This window comes from Canis lupus, chromosome 21 (assembly GCF_048164855.1).
Source record: "Canis lupus baileyi chromosome 21, mCanLup2.hap1, whole genome shotgun sequence".
Lineage (NCBI taxonomy): Eukaryota > Metazoa > Chordata > Mammalia > Carnivora > Canidae > Canis > Canis lupus.
This window is the reverse complement of record NC_132858.1, coordinates 14,288,112-14,309,632: the sequence shown is the minus strand read 5'-3', so window position 1 is coordinate 14,309,632 and position 21,521 is coordinate 14,288,112. Positions and strand designations below refer to the sequence as shown.

Genomic DNA, 21,521 nt, shown 5'->3' with positions numbered 1-21,521 from the left:
TGGCCATTTATTTCTCAGCTCTGTTTTTCACTTGATGTGAACCTGGCATCTATTTAAATTTTGCCAAAGAAAACACTAATTCTGAGACCAGGGCAACAGTTTTGAATTCTGTAGAATAATGAGGCTAAAGGAAATTTTTCTGATCTCATTTAATAAAAATACACTTAAAGTCTTTAGATTTTTTTAATAGTTTGTAGATTTTTATTTTTTAATTTATTTTTTTTATTTTTTATTTTTATTTTTTATTTTTTTTATTTTTTATTTATTTTTTTTAATTAAAAAATTTTTTTTTAGTTTGTAGATTTTTAACCAAGCATTACATTTATAGTTGGTAGAAATTTTTGGCAAGAACTTATAGTGGCATTCATTTTCTGTGTTTCTGTCCTTTGATTTTAAGGTCCACTTATTCCTTAGATCTAAGAAGAGATCTTGATCTTGTATGGCTCTTATTTTATGTTTGTATTTTATGTATTCTCTTCTTTCTGATCTTTAACCTTTGCCCTAGGCAAAGAAGAGTAAAACCAAAATGCCGTCTCTGGTAAAGAAGTGGCAGAGTATCCAGCGTGAGTTAGATGAAGAAGAGAACTCTAGTTCCAGTGAAGAGGACCGGGAATCAACTGCACAGAAGCGAATTGAAGAATGGAAACAGCAGCAGCTGGTCAGGTAAAAGAAGAGAGGCCACAGAGGAGTGGGAGGTTTTAGAGTAGCAGTCATATTCTTTGAATCACAGTCCTTAATTTTTTTTTTTTGATATTTTGGTACGAACTTTCCTAAAAATTTATAATTCACAGTAATTTTTTTTCCCTGTAAAAATTACGGTTAACCCCTTTTCAAAATTAGAAACATCAGAGCTTTAACACTTTATCCTACTGATTGTTCCTTTTAAGAATAGGACTGTCTTTAACTCTGAGCATACCAGGAAAAACAGATGTCCCTTTTATCATGTAGATCCAACAGGCCCTCCTATAAATTTTTTTAAAAAATATTTTACAGATTTACAAAAATAAAAGATGGGGGCACCTGGCTGACTTAGTCAGTGGAGAATGGAACTCTTGATCTTGGGGTTGTCAGTTCAAGCACCACATTGGGTGCAGAGCTTATTTTTAAAAAAGACTTTAAAAAGGAAGGGGAGAAAAACTTCACTATCGAGACTTTGCAAGGAATTTAAACTTAGCTAACTCAGATATTTTTCCTGGTTTTGAAGGTATATAGGCTAAACTGAGAAACATTCTTTTTTTTTTTTTTTTTTTTTTTTGAGAAACATTCTTTGAAGGCAACTAATTGTTTGATTGTCATGCATGACTTGGAACATACAAATAATGCTGCCATATTTCCCATTCTTCTGATAGGTTCTAGCTTATCATTACTTCTGATTCTTATACTTGTAACATCAATAAATGCAGTACTTAAAACATTTGGAAGAGGATCATCATCTTGTGTTTCATAATTCAGAACATTTTTATTTTTAGATATATGAACCAATTGGAATGGTTATTATAAGGAATTTTTTTGTTCCTAAAGTATCTATTTCTCCACAGTTATTACACACCTGCTTTCAGCATTTGTCTACTTATGAACTCTGAAATGAATTGTAGCCTACAGCATCATAAAACCTGAAAGATTCCTGTCACGTGTTATTTTAGGGAAATGAGATAGTCTTGGTTCCTGTTACAAAATAACTGATGTTCTTTTTTTTTTTTTTTTCTTTTTAAGATTTTATTTATCTATTCATGAGAGAGGCAGAGACATAGGCAGAGGGAGAAGCGGGCTCCCTGCAGGGAGCCTAATGTGGGGCTTGATCAGGATCATGCCCTGAGCTGAAGGCAAACGCTCAACCACTGAGCCACCCAGGCGTCCCTAGACCATGCAACTCTTGATCTTAGGGTCGTGAGTTCACACCCCTTGTTGGACATAGAGTTTACTTAAAAATAGTAATAATATTGGGGTGGGAGGGTACTATGAAGAGGCCTCCAGGCTTCTTTACTTCCATGAAAGGTTGTATACTATTTTGTACTATTTTGGGTAACACAATAAGGAAACTGAGGAATGCTATTAGTGACATTTTATTACACTGTTGCCTCATCCTTGTAGGTGATTCCATTATTGTTTTCCTATTATTTTAGGTTTTTTTTTTAAGTATTGCTGGGAATTGAGTAATGATTAATTCCTATAATGATGAAATAGCCTATTTCAAGATGATAGGTGGGGAATCACAAAGATCCTATAATTAGATTATTTTAGATTTATAAAAGGGTCCAATCCACCCATTCTGGTTATTGTAGGATAGAATCAGAGTTTAGGGCACCTGGATGACTCATTCAGTTAAGCATCTGCCTTCAGCTCAGGTCATGATCTTGGAGTCCCTGGATCAATTCCCATATAGGGCTCCCTGCTCAGTGTGGAGTCCGCTTCTCCTCTGCCCTTCCCACTGTTCCAGCTCTCTCCTTCCCCCCTTTTTTTCTCTCAATTAAATAAATATATGTGCTGCCAAAGCGAGGACTCTCAATTAAATAAATAAAAAAATCTTTAAAAATCTGAATTTAATCTGTTTTGAAAATGATTGAATAAGCCTTGAGGTATCAGTCCTTACAAGTATTTAGAAGTGTTCAAAGGAGAATTTCAAAAATCCAGAGGTTCCTGATGGTAAGTTGAGGGTTAAAATATATCTTTCCTAAAGAATTGAAACTCTTTGGGGCCAAGAAAAACTTTCACAAGAATTGTTGTAATCCTTCAGTGTGACTTTAATGGTTACTGGAGGTAGATAAAGATAAACAATGCACTTAAGTATCCATAAAATTGTAGAGAGGCTGTGTGTGTCTTTGACCCATCAGAATTAAGAAATTTGATGAAGAATATGTTGGTGTTGTCTTCACAGTGGGATGGCAGAGAGGAATGCTAATTTTGAAGCACTTCCTGAGGATTGGCGTGCAAGGCTGAAGAGGAGGAAAATGGCTCCAAACACATAGTTTTTGGGGGAAAGGGTTTTTTTTTATTACGATTTTTTTGTGTTTTTTTTTTTTTTTTTTTTGCATTCAGTTAAGAGTCTTCACGAGTTTTACTGTTGTCAATAAACTATAAATGTTATGAGGGAGAGCATATGAATTTCCTGGGCAAAAGCATACATGTATAGAGCTTTCACATTTGTGAAATGTAATTTTTCTATTTTGCTGAAGGGTGAGGTTGACCAAATGCTTTGACATAGCCGCCTTTATTCTCACACTGGCAAACTCAGCGTATCAGGTACATTAACCTCATCGATCTGAAACATGTGATTCAGGAGTGTGATACCTCAGCAGAGGACTCACTGACAATACGTGAAGGATTTTCCTGTTTCATAGAGGCTCCTTTAGTTCCTAGTGCAGCTCTCTCTCATTCACGTCTACTCCAGAACAAGTGCAATTAAGAAGGCAGCTCTCTGTATTCTATTTTGCTGAACTGGGATTTTCAGAATCTCTGACCTCTTCTAGCCTGCCACCCCTGAAGTGCTGAGGTATATGGAGGTGTTTACTTTGTGCTGACAGATGGCCACACTCTTTAGAGAACTCTTTCTCACAAATTCTAGAACTGGTAGCTCAGTCATTTCACATACTAGTGATGTATTCAGATTTCATTACAGGCAGCAGCAGGCGTTCAGATCTTTAATTTTGAGGATTTCCCCTCATGTATGTGGCAGTAAATGTTATAAGAGCCACTATATGTATTGTGTCTCCATTGTCTTTGTTCCAAAATTCACCTCCCTTTTATGTGAATGTACTCTCCATAAAATTCCAGTATTTAAAAAGCAGTTTACTGTTCTGTACTTTCTATTGTATCACAATCAGGTAAAAGTCACTTTAAACTGAAGAAAAGGCAAATTGTGTTTTAAAGCTCTTTGTATTTCTCCAGTTTCTGACCTTGTAAATTTGTACATATGCTCTAATAAAGCTTTTTTTATACTTCTGATTTGTTATCCTTTTTGCTCTTCTAAGCCTGTTATTTCATTGTTGTGTAATCAAGATTTTAAGTCCAATCTTTTTTTCTTTTTTTAAGATTTTATTTATTTATTTGTGAGAGTTACAGAGAGAGAGAGGCAGAGACACAGACAGAGGGAAAAACAGGTTATATGCAGGGAGCCCGACGTGGGACTTGATCCCGGGACTCCAGGATTGCACCCTGGGCCAAAGGCAGGTACTAAGCTGCTGAGCCATCCAGCCTGCCCCTTAAGTCCAATCTTAATTGTTTTTTCTTATCAAATACAGCATAAGGCAGGTGTAAATACTGAAGGATCACTCTCAGGAAAACAGGATCTTGAATCAGTGGAGGTGAGGGCGGGGGGGTGGCAAGGTGAGAAAATAGGCATTATTTGAAAGAGCATGAGTTAAGAGGGCACATAGGGGTCCAGAGGCACAGAGGGAGATGCAGGCTCTCCTTTGAGCAGAGAGCCCAATGCAGGGCTAGATCGCAGGACCCTGAGATCATGACCTGAGCCGAAGACAGATGCTCAACTGACTGAGTCACCCAGGTGACCCCAGAATGGAGCATTCTAAAATCTGACAATTTGATGGTCAAGATGTGTGGATTCCGTTTTCCTGTAAGTTTTTAAATCTAGCTATGGGGTGGTGATATATAAGGTCAAAATGATGTAGTTTAGGAATGTTGAGGTTTGGTGGGGTGAGGTCAAGAGCCAATGACCAAGAATGAATTCTTGAGACGTCTTTGGTACAAAATGGTGGTTTTATTAAAGCATGGGGACAGGACACATGGGCAGAAAGCTGCTGCGGTTGTGAGGGGTGGCTGATAATATACTTGGGAGTTGGGGGTAGGGGAAAAGGGAGGTTTTCAGAAGAAATCACATATGCTAAAGAGGACCTACCTAGAGGATACTGGAGGCCTTGCCTTTGTCAAGGTTTTTCCCTCTAGTAAGACAGGAACTTCCTGGGTTCATTCTTTGACTAGGTGAGACAAGATCCTGACTCTCTGGCTTAAAAAGGAGAGGGGAACCCACTCCCTTTGAGCAACCCCTAACAATTACCTAGTTTTAACCTAATTTTAAAGATTTCATTATTTTAGAGCACGAAAAGGGGAGGGAGAGAGAATCCTAAGCCGACTCCTCGGAGGCCCTAAGATCACGACCTGAGTTCAAACCAACCAGGAGTCAGATGCTTAAGAAGTCTGGAACATCTTTGAGGACCACTAACTGGCCTTGTATTCAATCCAAATTCGGTAACCCAGAAGCGGAGCTGCAACACCGTACGAAGGCAGAAAAGCTTCCGGAACCTCGAGAGGCCAGCGGCGCGGGACCCGCCCCGGCTCCACAGCCACGCCCACGCCCTTGCCCTGGAGGCGGGGCCTCGCTGCCGGAAGCGTCCAGCCGCCCCGCCCTCCCGCTTCCGCCTCGCGGTTGCTAGGCTACCGGGTCCCCAGCGGAAAGCGGTGGCGGGTGAGCGCCGGGAGCGTGTTCTGCGCGGGCTGCGGGGCTGGGCCGCTGTCCCCGCCGTGCGGTGGCCTCTGCCGCTGCAGGCGCCGCGCACACCCCTGCTGCGCGAGACGGGCCGGGGAGCGGAGGCCTCGCACCCTTCCTCCCCTCTGCCCTCCCAGGCAATCTACGCCTCCTCTCCGACTCAAGGGAAACTGCGCCTCACCACCTTCCCCGCGACCAGAAAACCCTGAGCCCCTGAATTCCACTTTCAGGGCCCACGGTCCGGCCCCCTGACCTTTCCTTTATCTCCTCCGAGGCGGCTCCATTGGATCCCTCCGTCCCCATTTCTTTCACTTTCCTGTTGCGTCCTGGTGGTGGGCATCTCCCTCCTCCGAGAGGGAAGCATGGCACCCCCGCAAGGGTCCTGGCGCCGCGGGAGGCGGAGGCCGCGGGACTGGCCGCCCTCGCTCACTGCTCAGGTGTGCGCCCGGGGCCTCGGACGAGGTGCCCGGAGCCTGCGGCTTGCACGCCCGAGAGGCTGGGTTGCCCGGGCCGAGGGAGCGACGCGGCAGGCTTTCCTGAAAATTTTTTCAGCTGTCCCGTTCTGTTTGTTTGTTTTTTTTTAGCTTCTGTGTAATCAGCTGCCCTTTTGGAAGTTGGGCAGGGGTTGTGGCTGGATGCCGGTGTCACGGACTCATCTTCAGCAAACCATGCGGAAGTAAACATGTTCCCAGCATTGGAAACAGAGCTAAAGCAGGAGGTCGGTACACTCCCTCTCCGGGAACTCCACAGAAATCCAGTACTGCTAGATCAGAAGGTATATTCTGGTGGCGCCTTTTTCCGGCAGGAGATCTTGAGCCCCCAGGATAGAATAACGTGCATGAATGTCGCTCACTTGGTTTGTTGACGCAAGTCCTTGGGGACTCAAGAACGGTTTGGAAGGACTTTGCTGATGGAGATGGCTTTTCCTTTCACAGACTTGCCCTGATCCCTATGAAGACTTTATGTACCATCATCTTCAATACTATGGCTACTTTAAAGGTACTATCTCATTCTTACCCAGCATGGCCTTTTCTGCCTTCGTGAACTGTTTGATTAACTCGAGAGTTACACTTGGATACACTAATGACAGATTTTTCTAGGGCCACGAGGGAAAGATGAAGGGGAAAGTACCTCCTTTCCCCATTGATGTGCTATATCACCTCTTTTGAGGGCCTGTGTAGGCAAGGACCTGTCTGTCCTTGTACCAAGGCCACACACTCTTCCTTAATTTCACCGTAGGGCATCGAAATCGTTTTACTGATCTGCAAAGACACATCCTCCATTCTGTCCTTCAGAAGTCTCTTGGCCATTCTTGCCTTTTCCGTGTAATTTTAGAATTAGCTTGAGATGTTTTAAAAAAAATGGAGGTTGCATTGAATCTGCAGATCAAATTTCACAAGAAATGAGAGTTTTCCAATGTTGGGTTCTGCGATCCTTTTTTATTAAATTTTAATTCTTATATTTTGGGAGTTCTGCGATCTATGAATGTACTCTATTTCTTCATTTACATAGGTCTCACTGTCTGCCCATAAGATTTCTAACTTTGGGGATCCCTGGGTGGCGCAGCGGTTTGGCGCCTGCCTTTGGCCCAGGGCGTGATCCTGGAGACCCTGGATCAAATCCCACGTTGGGCTCCCGGTGCATGGAGCCTGCTTCTGTCTCTGTCTCTGTCTCTGTCTCTGTCTCTCTCTCTCTCTCTCTCCCTCTCTGTGTGTGACTATTATAAGTTTAAAAAAATAAAAAAAAGATTTCTAACTTTTTTTTTTAAAGATTTTATTTTATTTATTCATGAGAGACACAGAGAGAGGGGGGGTGGGGCAGAGACACAGGCATGCTGCTTCTCAAGTCTCTCCTCACCGTACAATGGAGAAAATGATGCTTAAACTCATGTAAATTGGAATATGGAAAGCTCTTTGGAAATGTATTCTCTTTGGAATGTATTCATTGTAAAGGCCTGTGGCGGTGATGGGTGTTAACAGACGTAGGGGCAGTTTTGGTAGTAGTGATGCTTTTGGTATTGATCTAGATGTTACAGATGATGAACCAGCCTTCCAGTACCTTTAATTAAATTGCATATTTGTAGCTCAGAGAGGCAGTTTACCAAACTCAGCTTCACACCAGCATGTTCGGAAGAATAATCCTCGATATGGGCTGAGTGGCTTTTTTGGAGAAAGAGAAGATGTGATACCAGACCCCCTGCAAAAGGAGAAGCTACTATGTGAGTAATGATCAGTGTGTGTGAACCCCGGAAACCTCACTGCCGGAGCAACAACTTGGGTATTCAGGAGAATGTGGGAAAAGCCAGAGGAACAACTTTGGCCAGTTTCTGATATCACTCAAAAATGTTATATTTAGATCCACTTTGGATTATAGGTTAAATTAAAATACTATACATTCTGGATTATTTTTCTTCAAATATTTGGAAAATTTGTTAGGATTCCTTAGTCAAGAGTAGCACATTGATTTTTACACAATTTTTAAAAAATATTTATTTATTTATTTGAGAGAGAGAGAGAGAGAGAGCATGAGCAGGGTGAGGGACAGAAGGAGAAGCAGACTCCCTGCTGAACAGGGAACCCGGTGCAGGGCTCCATCCCAGGACTCTGAGATCATCACCTGAGCCAAAGCAAGATGCTTAGCTGACTGAGCCATCCAGGTGCCCCGATTTGTATATGGTTTTGATGGAGATATTTGTTAAGGCACTTTGTGTAAGAGTGGTGGAAACCAATTTCAGCCAGCTTAAGCAAAACTATTTATTTTATTTTATTTATTTATTTATTTGTTTATTTATTTATTTATTTTAAGAGAGAGAGAGGAGGAGAGGGAGAAGGACAAGCAGACTCCCTGCTGAGTGTAGAGCCCAATGCAGGACTTAATCCAACAACCTCAAGATCACCACCTAAGGTGAAACCAAGAGTTGGAATGCTCAGCTCACTGAGCCACCCAGGCACCCCCCCAGAAATAATTTTTCATAAGAATTTCACAGATTCCTTCTGGATTTTAAGGAGGGAGTGCAGTTGAATTTCTCCCTCAATGCATAACCAACCAGACATCACTTCACTTTTCTTTTCCCCACATCCTCCTTGATTCCAGTTGGACTTACCATCATTTCTAACTATTCAAACAGCCTCAGTTACTAGTCTCTTGAATTCCTCTCTTATTTCATACTAATTTCTTTCAATCCATTTCCCACATAGCATTCTTTTTTATTATGAATCTGATTGTGTCCTTTTTCTAGTTAAGACCTTTTATTTATTTTTATTTTTTAAAGGTTTATTTATTTATTTATTTATTTATTTATTTATTTATTCATGAGAGACACAGAAAGAGAGAGAGAGGCAGAGACACAGGCAGAGGGAGAAGCAGGCTCCCTGCAGGGAGCCCACTGTGGGACTCGATCCTGGGTCTCCGGAATCACACCCTGGGCTGAAGGCTGCACTAAACCGCTGAGCCACCCAGGCTGCCCTAGTTAAGACCTTTAAAAAAAAAAGATTTTATTTATTTATTTTACAGAGAGAGAACAAGCAGGGGGAGCTGCAGAGGGAGAGGGAGAAGCAGGTTCCCTGTTGAGCAGAGAGCCCAACTCGGATCTCGATGCCAGGACCCTGGGATCATGACCTGAGCTGAAGGCAGACGATTAACCAACTGTGCCACCCAGGCACCCCTAGTTAAAACCTTTGGACCACACAAAAGCCAAAAGCTATAAAATGCCATTAATAAAGTAAAATAACAGGGACACCTGGATGGCTCAGCAGTTGGGCATCTGCCTTTGGCTCAAGGCGTGATCCTGGAATTCAAGGATCGAGTCCCACATCGGGCTCCCTGCAGGGAGCCAGCTTCTCCCTCTGCCTGTGTCTCTGCCTCTCTCTCTGTCTCTCATGAATAGAAAAATAAAATCTAAAAAAAAATTAAAAAAAAAAAAAAAAGAAAAAGAAAATCTTGGGATCCCTGGGTGGCGCAGCGGTTTAGCGCCTGCCTTTGGCCCAGGGCGCAATCCTGGAGACCAGGGATCAAATCCCACGTCGGGCTCCTGGTGCATGGAGCCTGCTTCTCCCTCTGCCTATGTCTCTGCCTCTTTCTCTCTCTGTGTGTGTGTGACTATCAGAAAAAAAAAAAAAAAAAATTAAATAATAAAATAAAATCTTTATAAAAAATGAATAAACAATAATAAACTGAAAAGAGTTTGTGACAAATATGTCAGAGGACTACTTTATTTAACATAGTAGCTCTTACAAATCAATATGTAGAAGATGACCAAATTAAAAAAAAATGGGCAGCTGAGTGAAGTAAGTCAGTCGGAGAAGGACAAACATTATATGTTCTCATTCATTTGGGGAATATAAATAATAGTGAAAGGGAATATAAGGGAAGGGAGAAGAAATGTGTGGGAAATATCAGAAAGGGAGACAGAACGTAAAGACTGCTAACTCTGGGAAACGAACTAGGGGTGGTAGAAGGGGAGGAGGGTGGGGGGTGGTAGTGAATGGGTGACGGGCACTGGGGGTTATTCTGTATGTTGGTAAATTGAACACCAATAAAAAATAAATTAAAAAAAATAAATAAAAAATAAAAATATTTTTTAAAAATGGGCAAAAGACATGATCAAGCCTTTCATAAAAATAAATAGGGTGCTGGGTGGCTCAGTCAGTTGGGTGTCAGACTCTTGGTTTCGGTGCAGATCATAATCTCATGGGTTGTGGGAGTGAGCTCCAAATCAGGCTCCATGCTGGGTGGAGAGTCTGCTTGAGATTCACTTGCTCTGTCTCTCCTCCTATGTGTGCATGCTTATGCTCTCTCTCAAAAAAATAAATAAATCTCTAAAAAACCACATACTTATGAAAAGATGCTCGTTTAACCACACTTAGGCTTATGAAAAGATGCTCAGTTTAACTTCTTTTTTTTAAAATTTTTTTTATTTATGATAGTCACAGAGAGAGAGAGAGGCAGAGACATAGGCAGAGGGAGAAGCAGGCTCCATGCACCGAGAGCCCGATGTGGGATTCGATCCCGGGTCTCCAGGATCGCACCCTGGGCCAAAGGCAGGTGCTAAACCGCTGCGCCACCCAGGGATCCCTCAATTTAACTTCTAATTAAAGATAAAAATCAAAATGTCAAGGTACCATTTTTTTTAATTAGTGGGATTTGTGCAAAAAAATTTTTTTTTTAAATTACATCTAGTATATATATAGGTCAGAGTGTGGGGAAACACTCCTACACTGCTGTTAGGGCTGTGCATAGGTAGACTATTTTAGAAAGGCAATTTGGCAATATGTGGGAAGTTTAATATAGCACATAACCCTTGATGCAGTAATCCCATTTTCAGAGAGATGTTTGCTCACACCTCAGTGCCTTGAAATCTTGTATCCCAAAGCTCCTGGCAGGGAGTAGAAGGGCTGTGGTTGAGCAAAGGAGACTCATCTGGATGGGATGGCTTACAGCTTGCCCCTCTTCTGTTTCCTTCTGCCCCATTAATAACTCAATGTTAATAAGAAACATTTGGAAAAAAAAAAAAACATTTGGCAGTGTCAGTATCATAAAAACCATGAAATTAAAAATCATCTAGTAGGGATGCCTGGGTGGCTCAGTGGTTTGGCACCTACCTTCGTCCCAGGGCGTGATCCTGGAGTCCCAGGATCGAGTCCCACATCAGGCTCCCTGCATGGAGCCTGCTTCTCCCTCTGCCTGTGCCTATGCCTCTCTCTTTTTGTGTCTTTCATGAATAAATAAATAAAATCTTAAAAAAATAATAAAAAATAAAAGTCAGTTGGTAGAGGTAACAACAATGTGAATGAGTTTTTTTTTTTTTAATTTTTTTTTTAAATTTTTATTTATTTATGATAGTCACAGAGAGAGAGAGAGGCAGAGACACAGGCAGAGGGAGAAGCAGGCTCCATGCACCGGGAGCCCGACGTGGGATTCGATCCCGGGTCTCCAGGATCGCGCCCTGGGCCAAAGGCAGGCGCCAAACCGCTGCGCCACCCAGGGATCCCTGTGAATGAGTTTTATTATTTTTTTTATTTTTAATCTTTTTTAGATTTATTTATTTATTCATGAGAGACAGAGAGGTAGAGACACAAAAAAAAGCATCTTTTTTTTAAGATTTATTTATTTTGGAGAGGGAGAGAGAGAGAGCATGAGCAGGAGAGGCAGAGGGAGAGGGAGAGAGAGAGAAAATCTCAAGCCGACTCCCCACTGATCATGGAGCCTGATCCCACAATCCTGAGATCATGACCTGAGCCAAAATCAAGGGTCAGACATCTAACTGACTGAGCCACCCAGGCATACTCCCAGTTTGCCTTCTTGCCAGGCAGGTTCTGAGAGTACCTGTTTACTTACACTTGTGCCAGGATGAATGTAAAAACACATAAATATGTTTTTCATGTCTCTTAGGTAAAAAACATATCTCCTTGTCATACTGGTTTACATTTCTTCATGAGTGAGATTGAGCAGCTTTACCATCTTTTCAAATGTTCATTGCCCTCCCCCACCACAATCAAACTAAGGAAAAGATTAAGAGATGGAAAAAACGCCCTAAAATTAAAAAAAAAAAAAAATTTTTTAAAGAAGGAAAAGAGGGGTGCCTGGGTGGCTTAGTTTGGTAAGCCTCTAAGTCTTGATTTCAGCTTAGGTCATGATTTCAAGGTTGTGAGATCGAGCCCTGAGTTGGCCTCAGCCCTCAGCATTGTCCCTTTCCCCCTGCTCCTTTCCAGGTTCACACATTCTCTCTAAAATAAATAAATAGGGCAACCTGGGTGGCTCAGTGGTTTAGCGCCACCTTCAGCCCGGGGCCTGATCCTGGAGACCAGGGATGGGGTCCCACATCGGGCTCCCTGCGTGGAGCCTGTTTTTCCCTCTGCCTGTGTCTCTGCCTCTCTCTCTCTGTCTCTCACGAATAAATAAATAAAATCTTTAAAAATAAATAAATAAATAAATAAATAAAGTCTTTTTTTTTTTTTTAATTTTTATTTATTTATGACAGTCACACACAGAGAGAGAGAGAGGCAGAGACATAGGCAGAGGGAGAAGCAGGCTCCATGCACCGGGAGCCTGACGTGGGATTTGATCCCGGGTCTCCAGTATTGCGCCCTGGGCCAAAGGCAGGCACTAAACCACTGCGCCACCCAGGGATCCCTAAATAAAGTCTTTTTAAAAGAAAGAAGGAAAGAAAGAAAAGAAAGGAAGAAAAAAAAAATGGAGCCCTAACTGGTAGTTGAGGGGTGGTAGAAAGGGACAGGGAAACAAGAGCGGAGGGGGGGAGGGGGGGAAGCAAGTCACAGATCCCTAGGACAAACCAGGCCTCCTCCTTCCTCTTTCTAGGGCCCACCTGTCTATCTTCAGCGGCGCACAGACAGATAGAAGCTGTGAGCAGAGGTATTCCATATCCTTCCAGACCTGAAAACTCAACCTGCTTTACGGTGTCTTCACTCGCTGCTCTCCCTGCCAGATATGGCACTCACCATGCCAGGGACCTTTGACCTTTCCTCTCCCTTCTTTCCTTCCTTTTCCTTATTCCCCTCATTTTCCTTGTTCTCTACCCTGGAAGCCTCTTTTCCTCCCTTTTCTCTCATCCTGTTTCCCAAGAGTTCATCTCTCTCCTGCCTGCTCATTCCTCTGCCCTCCCCTAGACCCCCATGTCATTCATCTCTCTGTCCTCCCAACCACTGTATTTTGAACTTGAAAGTTAATTTATAGAGTGTTTCACCCTAATTAATAGAGTCCTAGCTACTTTTCTCTACAATGCTAATGGGTGAAATGAAAGTTTCCTGTTTTGCCTCTCTCTAAACAAAAATAATATGACATAATTTGATTTAAAAAACAAAAAATTTCTCCAAGCTTTACATTTAAATATTTAATAGACTGCACAGAATGTGTATGTAACTTTGGCAATGTTGATGCTGTTATCCTGGCCGAAATCTAATTTTTGAAGGAGATGCATGTCGTAGGATTGTGCACCTGTGCTCCTAATTCTAATACAGTGCTTCAAGTCACTTAGTTGTCACAGTCGAGCAGTAATGTCCCCGGAGAGGAAAAGAAAGCTGCTCACTCATTCCCTTTCCCTCCGCAGATCCCCTTATGCTTAGTTCACCTCTTAAGAGCAGACAACTTCTTCATGATGAATTTGGTGAAGTAAACCCATGTCTTCGAGAACCCCGAGATCTCTTTGCCTTCTTCCCTAGCAGTGGGCCACTGCAGGCACCAAGGTGGCCAATAGAATGTGAAGTCATCAAGGAAAACCTTCATCATATCGGTAATGTGACTTATGTGTCGCAGCCCTGCTGTTCTGACAGAGAATCTATTAAATCCAGCATAAGTACAAGGCAGGATAGATTCAACATCTGTTAACTCATCTGGAAATGATTAAGCTATGGGAAGCTGGTACACACTGGTCAAAGTAAAAAGTTATACTAGTGTGTAAACATAGATGCTTCTGAGGTTGTTGGAATGGAGGATCTCTTTCTAAAAGCCAAAATATATCGATACTTAAATCAGTTTTCCAGTATTCCTGTTTCAGTATTAATATGCTTGGTTGAGTTTTATGAGTTGTATTTGTGCCAACTTTGGTATAACTAATGAACTATATATACTAGAACATAGTTTTTATTGTTTTTAATTGTATTTTGAGTTTGTTGGGGTTTTTTTTAAAGATTTTATTTATTTTTTCATGAGAGACATACAGAGGGAGGCAGAGACATAGGCAGAGGGAGAAGCAGGCTCCATGCAGGAAGCCTCATGTGGGACTTGATCAGGACTCCAGGATCATGGGATCACACCCTGAGTCATAGGCAGGTGCCAAACTGCTGAGCCACCCAGGCATCCCTTGTTGGAGTCTTTTTATGGAAATGGTGGAGACTATTTTTGTGAGATCACTAGTTATATCTTTGAGCTGTTAGCGGTACAGATACAATCTTTAGCCTTAGTTATATGAGGCCTTTCAGAAGTGGGTTGCATTAAAAAGTGGGCCCTTTTCTAATGGCTGGAACTCTTCTATCAGGCATTGTATCTGTCTTAGACTGCTATATAAACAACTGGATGTTTCTTACTTTCACACTTCCCCCTGACAATTTCCACTCAATATGTATTTATTAAGCATCTACCATATGGAAAGTACAGTACTTGGTGTTATGGACATAAGGATGAACCAGGTGAAGATACCCAAATTTTGCCTACTGGTAGGGTTGTTGAAGATATAACCAGGCAATTGCATAGAGTTTAGTCCCTCTGGGAACACTTAACCTGAGCCTGGAAGATTAGGGAGGGTTTCCCAGAGGAGTTGACATGGTAAGCTGAGATCTGATGATGAGTTACAAGTGATCCAACTGAGAGGGTCAAAAAAAGGATTTTATTTTTTTTTTTTAAATTTTATTTTTGTTTTTATTTATGATAGTCATACAGAGAGAGAGAGAGGCAGAGACACAGGCAGAGGGAGAAGCAGGCTCCATGCACCGGGAGCCCGACGTGGGATTCGATCCCGGGTCTCCAGGATCGCGCCCTGGGCCAAAGGCAGGCGCCAAACCGCTGCGCCACCCAGGGATCCCCAAAAAAAGGATTTTAGTTAGAGGACATAGAAAAAGAGCATGGCATATCTGGACAACCATGGAGCACTGATCCTGAAAGACAAGAGTTAAAGCTAAAAATACAGGGATGTGCTCAGTGTAACTGGGCACAGAACTGTTTTTAAGGTGTTTGGAAATGTGGGGAAGAGGTGGCATTTTGTGTTAGCACAATAGCTAAGAAGTCCTAAGATCATCTGTTCCTACCCTCTTCAATTTTTTTTTTTAAAGAGAGAATCTTTTTTTTTTTTTAAGATTTTATTTATTCATAAAGACACAGAGAGAGAGAGAGGCAGAGACACAGGCAGAGGGAGAAGCAGGCTCCATGCAGAGAGCCCGACGTGGGACTCAATCCAGGGTCTCCAGGATCATGCCCTGTTCAATTTTTAGATAAAAGTTCCAGTTTGATCTGGATGAACAATAGGATTTTACTATTATTTTGCTGTATCAAATAGGCAAAATTCCTGTGAAGTTTTTGGACTCAGTTCCAAGAGACGAAAAAAAGTGGGAAACTAGAATTTAATAACCACATTATTGCAGTGATAATCGACCAAAGCTCGAGATATCTCTCTGTCTCTCTCTCTCTCTCTTTTTAAAGTAAGCTCTAGGCCCAACATTGGACTTGAACTCACCACCTCAAGATCAAGAGTTGCATTCTCTACTGACTGAGCCAGTCAGGTGCCCTAGTACTAGATCTTTTATTTATTTACTTACTTACTTATTTATTTATTTATTTATTTATTTATTTATTTATTTATCTATTTATTTATTTATAAAGATTTTATTTATTTATTCATGAGAGACAGAGAGAGGCAGAGACACAGGCAGAGGGAGAAGCAGGCTGCATGCAGGGAGCCTGATGTGGGACTTTTCCCAGGACTCTAGGATCACACACTGGGCTAAAGGCAGGTGCCAAACCGCTGAGCCACCCAGGGATCCCCATACTAGATCTTTTATTTATTTTTTTTTTTTAAATTTTTTCTTAAGATTTATTTATTCATTCAGAGAGAGCGAGAGAGAGGCCGAGACACAGGCAGAGGGAGAAGCAGGCTCCATGCAGGGAGCCCGATGTGGGACTCGATCCCAGGTCTCCAGGATCACACCCCGGCTGCAGGCGGCGCTAAACCACTGCGCCACCGGGGCTGCCCGATACTAGATCTTTTAAAAAGCATTTTTTTTTTAATTTCAAGGAAATTTATTTTATTTTATTTTATTTTATTTTATTTTATTTTATTTTATTTTATTTTATTTTATTTATTTTATTTTATTTTAATTTCAAGGAAATTTAATAACAAACACCTTATGGTTTAAACCAAATTGACAGCCTCATCACTCCCTATCACCTTGAAAATAAGAAATTAGCATTGTTTTTTTACTGAGTTGTGTCATTATTGTTTTTTCTTTATTTTTTTTAAGTTCAGTCAATCAAAAGATAATATCAGAAGCAGTAAAGAACAGCAGTTTTAAGCACAGATTTTGAGTAATTCCAATAAGGTTCTGGGCCCAGATCTACCACTTACTTGAGCCATATGACCTTGAGCTAGTTTTTTTTTTTTTTTTTTTTTAATTCAAGTTTATTTAAACTGAAAAAATGGGTGTCTAGGTGGCTCAGTTGGCTGAGTATATGACTCTTGATCGTGGCTCAGGTCATGATCTCAAGGTTGAGAGGTTGATCCCCACATCAGGCTCTGTGCTCAATGAGGAGTCTGTTTGAGATTATCCCCCCTACCCCTCTAAAATAATAAATAAACAAATCTTTATCTTTTTAAAAAGTTTTATTGATTTATTCATGAGAGACACAGAGAGAGAGGCAGAAACATAGACAGAGGGAGAAGCAGGCTCTGTGTGGGGAGCCTGATGTGGGACACTTGATCCCAGGACCCCAGGATCATGCCCTGAGCCAAAGGCAGATGCTCAACCACTGAGCCACCCAAGCGTGCCTGGTAGTTCAATTTTTAATCTTTGGAGGAACCTCCATACTGTTTTTCATAGTGGCTGCACTAATTTACATTCCCACCAACACAAAGGGTTCCCTTTTCTCCACATCCTCAGCTAACACTTATTATTTCTAGTCTTTGGGGAGGAGGATAATTTTTTAATAGATTTCTTTTTTTTGTTTAGTTTTTTTAAATTTTATTTTATTTAAATCCAATTAATTAACATATAGTAGACTTTAGTGATTCATCACTTGCATATAACACTCAGTGTTCATTACATCATATGCCCTCCTTAATGCTCATCACCCAGTTACCCATTCCCCCCCACTTCCCCTCCAGCAACTCCTAGTCTTTTTGATTATAAGCCTTTCTAACTGGTATGAGGTGATTCTTATTGTAGTTTTGATTTGCATTTCCTTGATGATTAATGATGTAGAGCATCTTTTCATGTACCTGTTGGCCATCCATATGGCTTTTTTTTAAATTTAAATCTTTTTTTTTTTAATTTTTATTTATTTATGATAGTCAGAGAGAGAGAGAAAGGCAGAGACATAGGCAGAGGGAGAAGCAGGCTCCATGCACCGGGAGCCTGACGTGGGATTCGATCCTGGGTCTCCAGGATCGCGCCCTGGGCCAAAGGTAGGCGCTAAACCGCTGCGCCACCCAGGGATCCCTAAATTTAGATCTTCTGAATAGATATTTTGTTTCCTATGAAATTGTATGAATTCTTTTTTTTTAATTTTATTTATTTATTCATGAGAATATAGAGAGGAGAGAGAAAGGCAGAGACACAGAGGGAGAAGCAGGCTCCATGCAGGGAACCTGACATGGGACTCGATCCCGGGTCTCCAGGATCACGCTCTGGACTGAAGGCGGCGCTAAACCGCTGAGCCACCCAGGCTGCCCAATGAATTCTTTATATATTTTGAATACTAACCCCTTATCAGATACTTGACTTGCACTTTTTTTTTTCCCAGTTAATGGTTGCCTTTTCATTTTGTTTATGGTTTTCTTTGCTGCAAAGAAGCTTTTTAGTTTGATGTAGCCCCACTTGTTTATTTTTGCTCTTGTGTCTTGTGCTTTTGGTGTCAGATTAAAAAAAATCATTGCCAAGACCAATGTCAAGGAGCTTAAAGCTAAAAAAAAAAAAAAAAAAAAAAAAAAAAAAAAAAAAAAAAAAAAAAAAAAAAAAAAGGAGCTTAAAGCTGCCTGTGGTTTCCTCTATGAGTTTTATGATTTCAGATCTACATTCAAATCTTTAATCTATTTTTTAAGATTTTATTTATTTATTTGAGAGAGAGCACATGCACAAGAGCAAAAGCGGTACAGAGGGAGAAGCGGGCTGCCCTTCGTTCAGGGAGCCTGATGTGGGGCTTGATCCCAGGACTCTGGGAACATGACCTGAGCTGAAGGCAGCCACTTAACTAACTAAGCCACCCAGGCGCCCCCTTTGATCCATTTTGAGTTTATTTTATTTTATCTATTAGAGAGAGAGTGAGCATAAGCAGGGGGAGTGGCAGACAGAGGGAGAGGGAAAAGCAGGCTCCCCATGGCAGGGAGCTCAGTGCAGGGCTCCATCATGGCCTGAGCCAAAGGCAGACACTCAACTGCTGAGCCACTCAGGCGTTCCATATATTCCTGACTTTATTTATTTATTTATTTTTTTATTTTTTTATTTTTTTTATTTATTTATTTATTTTATTTTATTTTATTTTTTTTTTTATTCCTGACTTTAAAAAGAAGCTTGGCACACCTGGCTGGCTCAGTCTGTGAAGTATGTGACTTTTGATCTTGGGGTTGTGAGTACAAGGCCCATGTTGGGTGTAAAGATTACTTAAAAATACAATCTAAGGGGATTCCTGGGTGGCTCAGTGGTTTAGCGCCTGCCTTTGGCCCAGGACGTGATCCTGGAGTCCCGGGATCGAGTCCCGCCTTGGGCTCCCTGCATGGAGCCTGCTTCTCCCTCTGCCTGTCTGCCTCTCTGTGTGTGTCTATCATGAATAAATAAATAAAATCTTAAAAAAAAAAAAAGTTGTATAAACTTCTATTGTATATGCTTTTTGTTAAAAATCTCTTCATAGTCTTTATGGAAAGAAGCAAGACAGTTAATTTACAAACAAATTAGAAACATAGGGTGAAAATTTGGTTTGATTCAACTAAACTAGTCACTTGAATAATAATTATGATAATCATATATTACTTTTAAATAAAACTTTATTTATTTTGTGGGTTTTTTTTTTTTAATGTTTTCTTTCAGAGTGGGTTCCACCTCAACCAGAATATTTCTATCAACCTACAGGAAATGAAAAGTTGCCAGAAATTGTAGGAGAAGAAAAAGGCACAGTTGTCTATCAATTAGATTCAGGTATTGTTATTTAAGTTGATGATTAATCATGACAGAGTTATAATAAATATATTTTGTATAATAACAATGGTTTTTAAAAATCTATAGTTTTAAAAAAATAAAAAATAAAATAAATAAAATAAAAATCTGTAGTTTAGTGATAAATAAATAGTCTTTCCAGACCAACCTGAACAGGGAGCCCTGAAATTCATGGCCAATCAGCTTTAAAATTTCATTTGTATTTTAAAATGACAGTACCAGGCAGCCCTGGTGGCGCAGCGGTTTAGCGCTGCCTGCAGCTCAGGGTGTGATCCTGGAGACCTGGGATCGAGTCCCTTGTCGGGTTCCCTGCATGGAGCCTGCTTCTCCCTCTGCCTGTGTCTCTGTCTCTGTCTCTCTCTCTCTCTCTCTGTGTCTCTCATGAATAAATAAAATCTTTTTTAAAAATAAATAAAATAAAAAATAAAATGACAGTACCTTTTTCTAATAATTCTAAGCCCATTTTAGAGCTTCTGTGGGGCAGCCCCAGTGGTGCAGCAGTTTAGCGCCGCCTGCAGCCCAGGGCATGATCCTGGAGACCTTGGATCTAGTCCCATGTTGGGCTCTCTGCATGGAGCCTGCTTCTCCCTCTGCCTGTGTCTCTGCCTCTCTCTCTCTCTCTGTCTCTATGAATAAATAAAATCTTAAAAAAAAAAAGAGCTTCTTCTGTGTCATTCCCCTTCTTAAAAATCAGATTATTGGATATTCAGGGGACTTGCTCTTCTTTTCTCCATCTTTCTATTCATTAATGAGTACTTTGTAGTATATGCATATGACTATCATTTACTATGTGGTTTAAGTAAATTCCATTAATTTGCAGACTTCCTACAGTAAAATCCGTGTCTTTTTTTTTTTTAATGATTTATTTATTTATTCATGAGAGACACAGAGAGAGAGGCAAAGACATAGGCAGAGGGAGAAGCAGGCTTCCTGCAGGGAGCCCGATGCGGGACTCGATCCTAGATCCCATGAGTCAAAGGCAGATGCTCAACCATTAAGTCACCAGTCATCCCAGAATCCATGTCTTTTAAAAAAATGTGTAGAACACTGTACCCAACAAAAATAGCAAAATACGTATTTGTTTCAAAAGCACATGGTACATTCCCCCAGTATACATACACTATATGGCGGTTGTTAAGAAAGTCTTGAAATCACACAAAATATATTTTCTGACCACAACAAAATTGAATTAGAAATTAGAGCCTAAAAAAAACAAAAACAAAAACAAAACAAAAAAAAGAAATTAGAGCCTAGGTGGCTCAGTCAGTTGAGCATCTGACTCTTGGCATCAGTTCAGGTCTTGATCTCAAGGTTGTGGCTTTAAGCCCAAGTCGTGGAGCCTATTTAGTATTAAGAATTTTTAAAAATCAACAACAGAATGAAATCTGGGAAATATACAAATATGTGGAAATTGAATAGGACATTTCTAAGTAACCCAGAAGTTAAAAAAGACATAAGAAGAGTTAGGGGATCCCTGGGTGGCACAGCGGTTTGGCGCCTGCCTTTGGCCCAGGGCGCGATCCTGGAGACCTGGGATCGAATCCCACATCGGGCTCCCGGTGCATGGAGCCTGCTTCTCCCTCTGCCTATGTCTCTGCCTCTCTTTCTCTCTCTGTGACTATCATAAATAAATAAAAATAAAAAAAAGAAGAGTTCAATGTTTTCAACTGAGTAAAGATAAAACAGCGTATCAAACTTTATGAGATGCAGGTAAAGCATTGCAGGGTAAATATATGGCTTTAAATGCCTGTATTTGAAAGGAAGAAAGATCTCAAATCAATTACCTAAGGTTTCATATTAACGAATTAGAAAAATAAGCACAAACTAAGTCCAAAGAAACCAGATAGAAGGGCATAATAAAGATAAGAATGGAAATCAGGGATCCCTGGGTGGCGCAGCGGTTTGGCGCCTGCCTTTGGCCCAGGGCGCGATCCTGGAGACCCGGGATCGAATCCCACGTCGGGCTCCCGGTGCATGGAGCCTGCTTCTCCCTCTACCTGTGTCTCAGCCTCTCTCCTCTCTCTGTGTGACTATTATAAATAAATAAAAATTAAAAAAAAATGGAAATCAATGAAACAAAAAACGGGGGATGCCTGGGTGGCTCAGCAGTTTAGCACCTGCCTTCAGCCGAGGGCATGATCCTGGAGTCCCAGGATCGAGTCCCACATCGGGCTCCCTGCATGGAGCCTGCTTCTCCCTCTGCCTGTGTC

At 41.1% G+C, this 21,521-nt stretch overlaps 2 protein-coding genes across 15 annotated transcripts in view; both read left to right on the top strand.

The window, feature by feature from the left end:
- FNBP4 (formin binding protein 4) overlaps nt 1-3,942 on the top strand; it is a 45,861-nt gene extending 41,919 nt beyond the window's left edge. For all 4 annotated transcript variants that reach the window (XM_072790747.1, XM_072790745.1, XM_072790744.1 and 1 more), the window contains exons 16-17: nt 506-663; nt 2,876-3,942. In XM_072790747.1, the coding sequence (XP_072646848.1) occupies nt 506-663; nt 2,876-2,966 (249 nt within the window). In that variant the 3' untranslated portion in view covers nt 2,967-3,942. The remainder of the gene's footprint in view (nt 1-505; nt 664-2,875) is intronic.
- A 565-nt stretch (nt 3,943-4,507) lies between these two features.
- The window catches only part of AGBL2 (AGBL carboxypeptidase 2), a 43,720-nt gene continuing 26,706 nt past the window's right edge, over nt 4,508-21,521 (top strand). The window contains exons 1-8 of one of the 11 annotated variants that reach the window (XM_072790755.1): nt 4,508-4,570; nt 5,050-5,419; nt 6,025-6,215; nt 6,376-6,439; nt 7,524-7,658; nt 12,758-12,811; nt 13,506-13,688; nt 19,186-19,293. In XM_072790755.1, coding sequence (XP_072646856.1) covers nt 6,123-6,215; nt 6,376-6,439; nt 7,524-7,658; nt 12,758-12,811; nt 13,506-13,688; nt 19,186-19,293 — 637 coding nt within the window. In that variant the 5' untranslated portion in view covers nt 4,508-4,570; nt 5,050-5,419; nt 6,025-6,122. Of the gene's footprint in view, nt 4,571-5,049; nt 5,420-5,475; nt 5,878-6,024; nt 6,216-6,375; nt 6,440-7,523; nt 7,659-12,757; nt 12,812-13,505; nt 13,689-19,185; nt 19,294-21,521 lie in introns of those variants that run through there. The other 10 variants (XM_072790751.1, XM_072790750.1, XM_072790758.1 and 7 more) reach the window with 10 other exon arrangements.